This window comes from Rattus norvegicus, chromosome 3, assembly GCF_021556685.1.
Source record: "Rattus norvegicus strain SHRSP/BbbUtx chromosome 3, alternate assembly SHRSP_T2T, whole genome shotgun sequence".
Classification (NCBI taxonomy): Eukaryota; Metazoa; Chordata; class Mammalia; order Rodentia; family Muridae; genus Rattus; species Rattus norvegicus.
In genome coordinates, this window is record NC_141536.1 from 72,574,515 (window position 1) to 72,587,630 (window position 13,116).

Consider the following 13,116-nt stretch of genomic DNA (forward strand, 5'->3'; position numbering starts at 1 on the left):
AAGTCAAATGGTTTATCTGATTTAATATTAAATTTTTCTATTGTTTTAATGAATCCTTTAAAGGTATGTACTTTATGCAATTTGTTTCAAATAATTTAACATAAATTACTTTTTTGTGTTTCAATTTAAACTTACAAATACATGTATGTTTAATATCAATAAATGATCTATAGTAATATACTAACTTAAAAATACAGATTCTTTGATTTTCATTTAAACCTCCAAAGCCCTGATTCATATACATTCATATTCTTCTACATATAATAACTATGAGCTCAGATGAAAGAAAAAGTCATATAACTTTATTATATTGAGCACAGATACTAAAATTAGCATAATTGCTATTATTTATGATTTTCATCATAATCACATGAACATTAGCATTTATTAATAAATTACTGAGTTAATAATACATGTGAATATTTTACATATGTCTATTCTGAAGACATTATTTTACCAAATTATAATCTCTTCACAACTAATTGCAAGAATAAAGGTTACAAAATGTTGATTCAGGTTTGCTATCTATCCTCCTAACAGACAGCTTCTATGTTTGTTTGGGTTGCTTTTCCTGAATTATGCTTGAAATGGGAATGTTGTAAAAATGAAATTAATATATTGTAGAATAGTATAGGATACATAGATATAATTTATCAATTCTCAATAGAAATTAATTTTTAGCTGTGTTACTATTCACAAATTATCTTAGTAACTCAGTTATCTCTCTCTTTCTCTCTGTATGACAATATACATTTTCCTAGTTTCATTTATTTCACTTATTTTAATCACATATATTGCAATTCTGAATGTTTATTGGTACAATATTGGCGTTTGATGTATGACATTCTATCACATTAAATTTTGGATAATGTCCTTTCCTAAAACTTTTTTTTTCTTTTCTATTTTTTGGAGCTAGGGACCGAACGCAGGGCCTTGCGCTTGCTAGGCAAGTGCTCTACCACTGAGCTAAATCCCCAACCCCTTTTCCTAAAACTTTTAGAGTGAATATATTCAAATATTTTATACGGTTAACTTTAGCAAACAATAATATATAATTTCCTATAGTCACAACTGTGGGATAGCATAAAGCAACTTACACTTCTAAGTAAAACTTACTTTCCACTAATTAACCTTACATTGTATCCCTCAATTCCTAGTTCTCTAGGTCTTATAACATCTATAATGCTCTCACTTCTCTGAGACAGCTACATGGTTTTCTATAAAGTCAAGCTTCAAATTTTAATCAGTAGTATTGTACAAGTGTATACATTGTACAAGGAAACATTCATCAGCTCCCAACCTAAGCACAAACCACATCTGCACAGTATAAGCCAGCACAGAAATGTTTCTACCCTGTGTCCAAATGTTGAACAGATTTCTTGGGACTGTAAGTGATACATAACCAATTTCCAGAGAGGAAAAGTTTTTGCCAGGAAACAATACATGGTTTTGTACAATGTATGGTCAAGTCTAGTTATTAATATGATGAGGCAGTTGCCAGTGAGAATAATCATGAAAATAATGGAGAATAGTGCAGGCATAATCCCTTGGAGGTTGGGAAGTGTGTTAAGTATATTAACTAATTGTTCTTTCTATAGAATTTTAAATGCAATGACAACACAATAAATTTTGTCTACTGTTTAATACTTGAATCTTCATCACTGGCTATATGTAAAACATGTAGAGCAAGACCACATATGTGGCTCTCACTTGAATTGAGTTAGTTTACCTTTCATATTATTTATAACATAATATAGCACAATATTGTTCACACCTAAACATCAATGTGATATTCTCTTTATGCAAAAGATATGGAAATAGTGTAATTGCTTTCCAGATCCCCACTTGAAGCCACTTAACAGTGGCTTCGCTGACACAGTTTTGAAAATTTGTCCAGGTGGGGTTCTGAACTCCAAGAATCACCTCTTATATCTTGGGGATAGTCTGAAAAGTAGTAGGCTTATTCGTAGGTTTTCAATAATACATTAAATTGCTTTTGTCAAATAACAAGATTTCTATCACACATTAATGCAAAGAATACCTTTTAGAACTTTTGCAATGTAGGTTTGGATATGAGGAAATTAAAATATGTACAATCTAAGCACAAAAAAATGTATGCAATAACACACAACCTAGTGAAAAACACAAAATGTAGTGAACTAAAAGGAATTAATGAAGAGCTGAGAGGTTTCAGACTTTTACATATAAAGCTGTAGCATGCAAGCAGTTTGTAAAATAAATAAACATGTAACTTGAATATGCACACTCTTACTAGAATTACTGTTGAGATTTCCTACACATATAGCACCACAGCCATCCTCACTAGTCACTGAAAAATCTCAACAGGAATTGATTGCTGGTTTTAAAGAATTTACACTGAAGCTGAAATAATATTTTGTTGTATTCTATTGTTTGCTATTAAAACTTAGATATTTTATTATATTCTATTTCTTGCCATTAATTTTTAATAATGAAGCAAAATAATTATGTACATATTATATTTATTGCACTCTTATTTTAGATTGAAAATGATATATTTGAATATGAAGTAAATATACACTGAGAGTCACAGAATATTTATTTAAATAATGAGTATAAAATCAAGGAAACTATATTGAAATATTTCATATTTGAAGATAGCAAATTTAATTTAAATTTAAATAAATAAATATTTAAATAAAATTAAAATAATGTATCTTAGAGTAAAATTAATAAAATTTCTTAAGAAAGATAAAATATGAGGTTTTACACAGACACTTTTTAACAGCAATAACATTGTATGGAGAATGGAGAACTAAGAGTTAAAGCCATTCTTGGATTGTAGAAGAAGAAACAAAGACGAAATGACTGAGACTCCGACTAAATCATTCCTGCAGATGAAACATGAAGTTGAGGCAGAAGGCAACATTTCTACAGTAATGCAATTTGTCCTGCTGGGATTCTCTGCTCTTCCCAACCTCCAAGGAATTCTGTCTGCACTGTTCTCCCTCATTTACATGATTATCCTCACTGGTAATTGCCTCATCATATTAATAACTAGGCTTGACCATACATTGCAAAAACCGAAGTATTTTTTCCTGGCAAATTTTTCCTGTCTGGAAATCTGTTATGTATCAGTTACTGTCCCAAGAATTCTGTTCAACATTTGGACACAGGATAGAAACATTTCAGTGCTGGCTTGTGCTGTGCAGATGTGTTTCTTTCTTATGTTGGGAACCGATGAATGTTTCCTCCTGGCTGTGATGTCCTATGATCGCTATGTGGCCATTTGCAATCCCTTGCACTATCCTGTGGTCATGAACTCAAAAAAGTGCACTCAGCTTGCAGCAGGCTCCTGGATCAGTGGCATTCCAATTCAGATTGGACAAACTTGTTGGATATTCTCTATGCATTTCTGCAATTCTAATGAAATAGACCATTTCTTCTGTGACATACCACCAATTCTGAAGCTGGCATGTGGGGACACTTCAGTGCATGAACTGTCTGTCTATGTGGTTGTTATGGTGGTGGCTGCTTTCCCCTTTATTCTGGTGCTAACATCCTACAGCAAAATCATTGCCACCATCCTGAGGTTGCCAACAGCCAAAGGGCGGGCAAAAGCCTTCTCCACATGTTCTTCTCACCTGCTGGTGGTGGTTTTGTTTTATGGATCTGGTACCATTACATACTTGAGGCCAAAGTCTATGCATAATCCTGGAACTGACAAACTGCTCTCTCTGTTCTATACCATTGTGACTCCCATGTTCAATCCTCTAATATACACTCTTAGGAACAAGGAAGTTATTGTTGCCCTGAGAAAACTAATAGTCTAAAAATAGTGTCATTTTGGCATAGACTTTTTTTTTATTTTGAAATGTTTCTGTTCCCTAGGAAGAAGTCAATAACTTCCATTTTATAATGCATATTCCTCAAACTTAAATTTTCTTGTAGTTTACTCTGTTTAGAATGTACTAGGCAAGATCATTCATCTTCACTGAACCATCTCATAAAAATATTTATTTTTTGAAATGAAATTTTAGTAATATATATATTTTATTACATATAGATACAATACAAGATTGGACATCCAGGTATTAAAATTAATATGTAATTATTTCCACACATATTCATGCCCTTACTTTCTGACAATCTTCAAAGATTCTGAAGTATATAGAACAGAACCTACCAAAAGAACTAGAAAAATACACCCTCATTGAATAAGTCAGTAAGTGAAATATCGGTGAATCTCTCTAAGACCTACTTAAAAATTCTGAAAGAATTAAAATGGACTGATTCAGTTCCCTTTTTGAGTTTATTCATTTAAGTGATTCTGTTCCTCTGCAATATACTTTCAAAATAATACTAAAGGGAAAGCTGATACCTATGTCCTCCCCATTAGTCAGAATTTAATGACTTTATGGTATCACACAGTACTACAAACATACTCAATATTTTTGCACATACTTTTATTTTTGTTATTACTGGATGTACTGGATGGTTTTGTGTGTCAACTTGACAGAAGCTGAAATTATCACAGAAAAAAGGAGATTCACTTGAGGAAATGCCTCCATAAGAGTCAGCTATAAGGCATTTTCTCAAATTCTAGTAAAGCGGGGAGGACCCAGCCCATTGTGGGTGGTGCCATCCCTGGGCTGGTGGTCCTGGGTCCTATAAGAAAGCAAGCTGAGCAAGACAGGGAAAACAAGCCAGTAAGTAACATCCCTCCATGGCCTCTGCATCAGCTCCTGCTTCCTGACCTGCTTGAGTTCCAGTCCTGACTTCCTTTGGTGATGAACAACAATGTGGATGTGTAAGCTGAATAAATCCTTTCCTCCCCAACTTGTTTCTTGGGCATAATATTTTGTGCAGGAATAGAAAACCTGATTAAGACATAACCATAGATTACTATAATATGAGATTCTCTTGTGGTTATTCCTTCTTAAAATTGCAATTCAAATACCTATTCCTCTGACTCTTAATGTGTACAAAATTATTTCTCCTAATTTAAAAGTGAATGCAGGTACAATAGTAATTTCAGTATATTCTGACATCTAAAGAGTTATGTTGCATCTGCATATATGTGCTATCATGCTTTTAACTATGAGTAGGGTTACTAAAAGTATTCAGCCTTTAGATTAATTTTTTATGAGAAAATTGAACATCATTCATCATAGCAATACATTTTGATCTATCTCCTACTACATTTCCAAAGTAACAATTATTTTAGATGGTGTTGGGTCTTTTTCTACAGTGGTATTGCCATTGCTAAGCTATACCTCTTCATTTAAAGATCACCTATGTATATAAAGCCAAGCAGACTAACTAAATTTAGCTGTTAAAGAACAATATAAAAATAAAATACTTGGGAAGATGAAAAGTATCAGCAGGTGTGAGAGGGATAAGAGAAGATTATAGAGTTAATATGCTCTCCGTGTGTGTGTGTGTGTGTGTGTGTGTGTGTGTGTGTGTGTGTGTGTGTGTGTATGTGTGTGTATGGCTAAGATCAAAAACTCAGGTGACAGCAGTTGCTGGCGAGGATGTGGAGAAAGAGGAACACTCCTCCATTGTTGGTGGGATTGCAGACTGGTACAACCATTCTGGAAATCAGTCTGGAGGTTCCTCAGAAAATTGGACATTGAATTACCTGAGAACGCAGCTATACCTCTCTTGGGCATATGATGCTCAACAAGATGCCCCAACATATAACAAAGACACATGCTCCACTATGTTCATAGCAGCCTTATTTATAATAGTCAGAAGCTGGAAAGAACCCAGATGCCCTTCAACAGAGGAATGGATACAGAAAATGTGATAAATTTTCACAATGGAATATTACTCAGCTATCAAAAACAATGACTTTATGAAATTCATAGGCAAATGGAGGGAACTGGAAAATATCATCCTGAGTGAGGTAACCCAATCACAGAAAAACACATATGGTATTCACTCATTGAGAAGTGGATATTAGCCCAAATGTTCAAATTACCCTAGATGCACAGAACACATGAAACTCAAGAAGGATGACCAAAATGCGAATGCTTCACTCCTTCTTTAAAAGGGGAACAAGAATACCCTTGGAAGGGAATAGGGAAGCAAAGTTTAGAACAGAGGCAGAAGGAACACACATTCAGAGCCTACCCCACATGTGGCCCATACATATTCAGCCACCAAACTAGATAAGATGGATGAAGCAAAGAAGTGCAGGCCAACAGGAATAGGATCTAGATCTCTCCTGAGAGACACAGCCAGAATACAGCAAATACATAGGCGAATGTCCGCAGCAAATCACTGAACTGAGAATGGGACCCCTGTTGAAGGAATAAGAGAAAGGACTGAAAGAGCTTGAAGGGGCTTGAGACCCCATATGAACAACAATGCCAACCAACCAGAGCTTCCAGGGACTAAGCCACTACCCAAAGACTATACATGGATTGACTCTGGACAACAACTTCATAGGTAGTAATGAATAGCCTAGTAATGGCACGAGTGGAAATGGAAGCCCGTGTTCCTGCCTAGACTGAACTCCCAGTGAATGTGATTGTTGCGGGGAGGGCGGTAATGTGGGGAGGATGGGAAGGGGAACACCCATAGAGAAGGGGGGGAGGTGTTAGGGGGATGATGGCCCCGAAAACGGGAAAGGGAATAACTATCGAAATGTAAATAAGAAATACCCAAGTTAATAAAGATGAAAAATAATTTGTAGAAAGAAATGACTAATTAAAAAAATAAATAAATCTCATTTAAAAAACTTAGTCATACTTATTTCTTCATTTCTGCTTCTTAATAAAGTGAATATGCTTTTTCATTCATGGTAGTACAAAAATTGAATAAACACATGCACAATACTCAGGCATGTGTACAGTTTTCCAGCAAATTGGCAATACACTTAAATATTAAACCTTAACATGTAGTCATGAAAATAAATTGGTAAAAATATGTACCTATGCTATCTAAGGTAAAAATCAGTCCATGAAAGGAAATTATTTAAGTGGAATGTTACAAATCTTAGATAGTAGATTCTGCTAACATCTTTATTGGATATTTTATTTTTTTATATTTAAATGTTATTTCCATTCCTAGTTTTCCTCTGCAAACCCCCTATCAAATTCCCCCTTGCCATGCTTCTATGAGGAAGCTTCCCCACCCACTTAATTTTGCCTTGTCTCCCTAGCATTGTTCCTCTCTGGGGAATCGACCTTGACATGACCTAGAGCTTTCTCTCTCATTGATGCCAGATAAGGCAATCCTCTGCTACATATGAAGTTGTAGCCATGGGTTCCTCCATGTGTATTGTTTAGTTGGTGGTTTAGTCCCTGGAAGCTCTGCAGGGTATGAAGCTCTTCAGCTCCTTCAGGTCCTTCAGTCCTTCCCCTAACCCCTTGATGGTAACATTTTTAAGAATAGGAAATGTTTTGAAATTCACAATCTAACAAGGGGGATGTTCACATAACAATATTTACCCCAAAACATTTAAATACAGATTGGACTATGTAATAAAAGAACATAAAAACTTTTAAATTTATACTTTAATCAAAGAGGTTTAAAAGGATCATAAAATATATAAAATATGACTCCCATTGTTAAATATTAAAATATGTATAGCCCCAATTAATATAATGTTTAAGATACATTTATTGTCTATACCTAGGGGAGAATAAGTCATAAATGTTAGAACTCAAAATCAGAGAAATATATAGTTTTCCATATTGATAATTTTCAATGTGTATATATAATATCTACTTCTACCTAAAATATCCTAAGAAATGCATGCTGACAGGAGCCTAATATAGATATCTTATAAGAGGCTCTGCCAGAGTCTTACAAATACAGAAGTGGATACTCACATCCAACCATTCAACTGAGAACTGGGTCCCTAATGGAGGAGTAAGAGAAAGAACTGAAGTAGGAGAAGGGGTTTCCATAAGAAGAACACAATATCAACCAACCAGACACCCCAGAACTCCCAGGGACTAAACCACCATCCCAAGAGAAAACAGCAATGGATCTATGTCTCCATCCACATATGTAGCAGAGGATGGTCTTGTCAGGTGTCAAAGTGAGGAGAGGCCCTTGGTCCTGTCCAGGCTCAATGCCCCACTGTAGGAGAATATCAGGGCTGGGAAGTGGGAGGGAGTGGGTGGGTGCATGAGGGAGCACCCACATAGAATCAGGGGGTGGTGGTGGTGTGGGATAGCAGGTTTCAGGAGGGGAAAATGATAAATGGGATAACATTTAGAACTTTTAAAAAATCCAATTAAAAATATTCCTTATTCAGCATCCAGCATCTTAATCCATTGTGTTTTTCAACTATGTTCTATATGTTGATGTCTACATAGGGGTTATGCATTCTGAAAGTCCTAATCATTGTGAAGCTAAAAAATACAATTCTGGTTGACTTGATCTGATCATTGGTTATGTATGAGATATTGTCACCTTTCGGATCTCTAAATTTGAAAAACAGAGTGAAGCCAACAGTAGAAAATCACCTTCTCTGGTCTTCTGGGTATTGAACAAGAAATAGTTCTTCCTAGAAACTCTGCTTTCCTGCTATGGTTTTGGGACTACATTCTACAGAAGAAATTGTGTATAAATATTCTGCATGCTTTTTACAGTTCATACATATAAAAGGAATAATTGGCAGTTCTTACTACAGCCATTAATCACCACCAACATATTAGTCTGTTGGAGTAAACAGCTATGACTGGACCACAATTCATGGAAAAGGAAAAGTTGGGTTGCGGATCACATACATGCCTGAACAATCCTAGACTCTGATATCTCTTTTTTCAAAGATAAAAAAAATAAATTTATACTAATGCACTGCTGAATTGTCACCATTTTAAAGTATTTTCCACTTAATTCATAAATCACATAAAGTCATAAGATGTTGATGTTTCCAAATGGTACATCACATAATGGTTGCAAAAAAAAAATCCTAAAAATCAGATTGGTGCGTCTCTCAACTGTCATCTCAGGAACTTACTTTTGTACTGTGTTAGATGCTAATTAATACATACTCCTTTTGAAGGCAACGTGCATAATAAGAACTACTCAGAATGTACTCAGCACTAAATGTGTTACCTATATCACACAATACTCTTCTAAAGTGTGAGAGACCTTTGTGGTAGAGTAAGCAGAAAACATGAGAGAGTTATAAGAAGTGGACATAAGTATTTTCTGGACATAAGAAGATGGTAGCATATATGAACTCATCACATCTGAGATTACATGCACTTGCAAAAGGTCAAACCAATGTAACTATCAGTATATAACAGGGAGGGCTCCATAAAGACTCAAAATATCTGCTATGCTATCAGCAATTGATTGCTGCTGGGTGTAGGAAAAGAACATTTTATTCAGTGATGTGGTACCCAAATTGTTGTCTATACTCATTCATATGTCTCTATGCCTATACATATACGAATAGCACTAATGTTACTCAGGGAGAAGAAGGAGGGTTGTGTGGGGAGATGGAAAAGTGGTGGTGGGGAAATAGTAAAAATTAGAGAACAGGAAATGCGAGTGAATTTGATAAAAACACATTATATGCCTTAATTAAGTTCTTAAAATAACCTGTCTGAATATTACTTCTTGATGTATCCAATTCTTTGAATGACAGGCAGAATTAATATCTTAATTAGAAGGTTGCATGGGGAAAAGTTTATACCAGGGTAGCAACTCATTGCTATTTAAAGAATATAGTAGGTGTTTAATCTGAGACATTTGAGAAGTCAGTGAGGAACTGTTTCAAATAAACATCATAAACTGAAAAGTATAGTTGTCTTTCTCATTTGGGGTGGAAGCAATAATGGTAAGTATTATGTTGAGCCTGTAATCAAATATGTGTGTGAAAAGATTTTGTCAAATACAAGTTAATTTGTACATGTTTACAGCATTTTAATACCAGAAAACTTAATTAAATTACAGAGAATTGGATAAAACTTTAGTGATTTAAATTCTAAGAACTGAGAAGTTAGACTTTATACATTTCTGGATATAATAGTAAAACAAAAGAAATACAAAGTTTCAATTGCAATGTATTCCTATGTAGATTATTATCATCTTAATTTAACTTTCAAAACACATTAAGAAAATAAACTGTTTAGGAAATATTCACATATTTTTCATATGTCAAGTTTAGAAAAAGATGTATAAAAAGCTCAATTTTAAATAACTCTTAAGGAAGTTAAGAGGAAGGATATTATTAACTGCTTATATCTTATCCTGCTTGTGTTAAAAGGCTCCCTTTGTTTTCCACCTTGTTTTTTGTTATTAGTCTTTTTCTGAAATTAGAATGAGTTTGTAAGTGTGGAATGGTTGTGCAGCTAAACACCAGTGTAAAGAAAGCACAATCTGAACTTGAAACTTTTCTGTAGCATCACTACTTACTAAATTATAGATACCCTCACAGCTCAGTCATCAGACGTCCTGTGAGCCATATGCATATTGTTTTGCTCCTTCTTTTTATTTTATCCAGAAAATTAAAATCACATGACTTCTGGAGTCAAAAATGTCTTATCTACTACATTGAGTCATGCTCAATAAGAATAAATTATCCTCCTAAATATGTATACTTTCCTTATGGTGACTATATGCAAAAAACAGCATTGTCAAATGTTTTCAACCAGCAATAAAAATATAAATTTCTGAATTCTCTGCTCTCTAGAAGCATAGAAAATTTTTTCTAAGCCAAACAGAGGATTATCAACATAGCTCCTTTTGTACATTGTTTTGAGTCTTACAGTTTCTGGCATTCTCTAGTGGCACTATTGTGAGACCACATGGACTGTTTTTTAAAATATTTATTATAAATTTTATTTAACATTATAATATAATTACAGGGTATTAAGAACATTTTAATATTCTCTAAATATAATATAAATAATACTCTACTATTTTCAAGAATATTATCAACAAAATATTAAATTTATGTTTAATGTTTTGAAATGTGTCTTTATAATTGTTCAGACTCACAAGTTAACAAATGGAGATGAGCACTCTGATTCCAATAGTGAAGTACTTATTTTTATTTTGATATTATTCACAACATAATAGGAACACAAGGTAGCTCATACAAAAATAATACATTATATACTTACACATGAAAGAATGGGTTTGAAATATTTCTTGCTTATTTGTGCTCCCTAATTTATGTGAGCATTCACACAGATAAATATGTAAGATATGCTTAATGTGCAAATCTTGTGGGCCAGAATGTCAAATAATATCTAAATCTAATAGTAGGTAAAGGTGGAACATTTATATGTAATGACTAATTTGATGTATTGTTAGTCAATTAGTATTATAATAAATTATTATTGCCAAACAATAATCAATGTATTACACATAAATTGTAGGGACAATTAAAACATTTAATCAATATTAAGAGATTAAAAACAAAAATACCAAAAATAATATAAGCATAAATGTACACTTACACACATACAAACACATACACAGTGTGTATAGTAACACTGAATGAAAAAAATAAATTTGTTGATAGCAGGACTCATGAGATGGTAAATGATTTTAGACCATCCAGATAGATGGTGAGTCCCAAACAGAAATTATGACTGCAGATTTCATATAACTTACATTGGAAGCAAAATTTAATTTTGAACTACATAATACTTTAGGATATTTAATTGCTTAAATTTACTTGTTTAGTCTTCAAATTACAAATTTCCACAGAATACAAGACTAGAAAGGCACCACAACAAAACCATAAGAAAGATTATTCAGAACTTAAAAGTACAAATAAATCACTCAATTTAAATTAAGATATATTACCAATGTGAATACATAATAAAACATATCTCAGAAGATTAAAAGACCACATTTTATATGGTCATTTACTAATTTAAAAATATATTTAAGTATAATTTTATAGCAATGAAATTTATACTTTATTATTAAAAAGGACACAAAAATGTGTGCTCTCAGAAAAGCATACATGAAACTAGATAGGCTAAAGGCAGGAGTGGTATATATTTCCGACTTAACATTTTCCACAGGTGCGACATGAAGAGATCGAGGACATTGAGAATGTTTCCACAGTGACTCAGTTTGTGCTCATAGGATTTTCTGAACTTCCCAGCCTCCAAGGGTTTCTATTTGCAGTGTTTTCTATCGTTTACATAATTATCCTGGTTGGAAATTTCCTCATAATACTAATAACTAGTATGGATCCTGCATTACAGAAACCCATGTATTTTTTTCTGGCAAATTTTTCCTCGCTGGAAATCTGTTATGTATCAGTTACTGTTCCAAGGATTCTGTTCAGCCTCGAGAAACAGGACAGAAGCATTTCAATGATGTCCTGTGCCACACAACTGTGCTTCTTCCTTATTTTTGGAACTACTGAATGTTTGCTTTTGACTGTGATGTCCTATGATCGCTATGTGGCCATCTGCAACCCTCTGCACTATCCTCTTATCATGAACCCAACAAAGTGTACTCAGCTGGCAGCAGGCTCCTGGCTTGGAGGCATTCCAGTCCAGATAGGACAAACCTATCAGATATTTTCTATGCATTTTTGTAATTCTAACAAAATCAACCATTTCTTCTGTGACATACCACCAATTCTGAAGCTGGCATGTGGGGACACTTCAGTACATGAACTGTCTGTCTATGTGGTTGTTATGGTGGTCGCTGCTTTCCCCTTTATTCTGGTGCTTACATCCTACAGCAAAATCATTGCCACCATCCTGAGGTTGCCAACAGCCAAAGGACGGGCAAAAGCCTTCTCCACATGCTCTTCCCACCTGCTGGTGGTGGTGTTGTTTTATGGATCTGCTACAGTTACCTATTTGAGACCAAAGTCCATGCATTCTCCTGGAACTGACAAACTGCTCTCTCTGTTCTATACAATTGTTACTCCTATGTTCAATCCCTTAATATACAGCCTTAGGAACAAGGAGGTGATTGCTGCACTGAGAAAGTTAATACTCCAAAAGTAGGGTCATGTGTAGGCATAGAACTTTCTTCTTTACCTTACCTACTGATAACTCCTAATTTTGAAATATTTTATCCCCGTATTAAGAAAGCAATCCCTTCCATTTTGTAATGTATTTTCCTCAAACTTTAATTTTCTTGTACATTTTCTTCTGTTTATGCCTATTAGTCAAGACAATGATC

General features: G+C 34.1%; 1 protein-coding gene and 2 pseudogenes across 1 annotated transcript; 2 read left to right on the forward strand and 1 right to left on the reverse strand.

The window, feature by feature from the left end:
- Positions 985-1,598, reverse strand: Olr591-ps (olfactory receptor pseudogene 591; annotated as a pseudogene).
- On the forward strand, positions 2,844-3,812 carry LOC148006503 (olfactory receptor 10AG1-like). The gene has a single exon (XM_087655332.1). It carries the CDS (start codon positions 2,844-2,846, stop codon positions 3,810-3,812), a length of 969 nt encoding a protein of 322 aa, XP_087511458.1.
- Or12e13-ps1 (olfactory receptor family 12 subfamily E member 13, pseudogene 1) lies at positions 12,033-12,938 on the forward strand (annotated as a pseudogene).

Bases quoted from the DNA above. Each gene is read 5' to 3' on its own strand.
- LOC148006503 (XM_087655332.1), top strand. From the start codon at position 2,844: ATGACTGAGACTCCGACTAAATCATTCCTGCAGATGAAACATGAAGTT.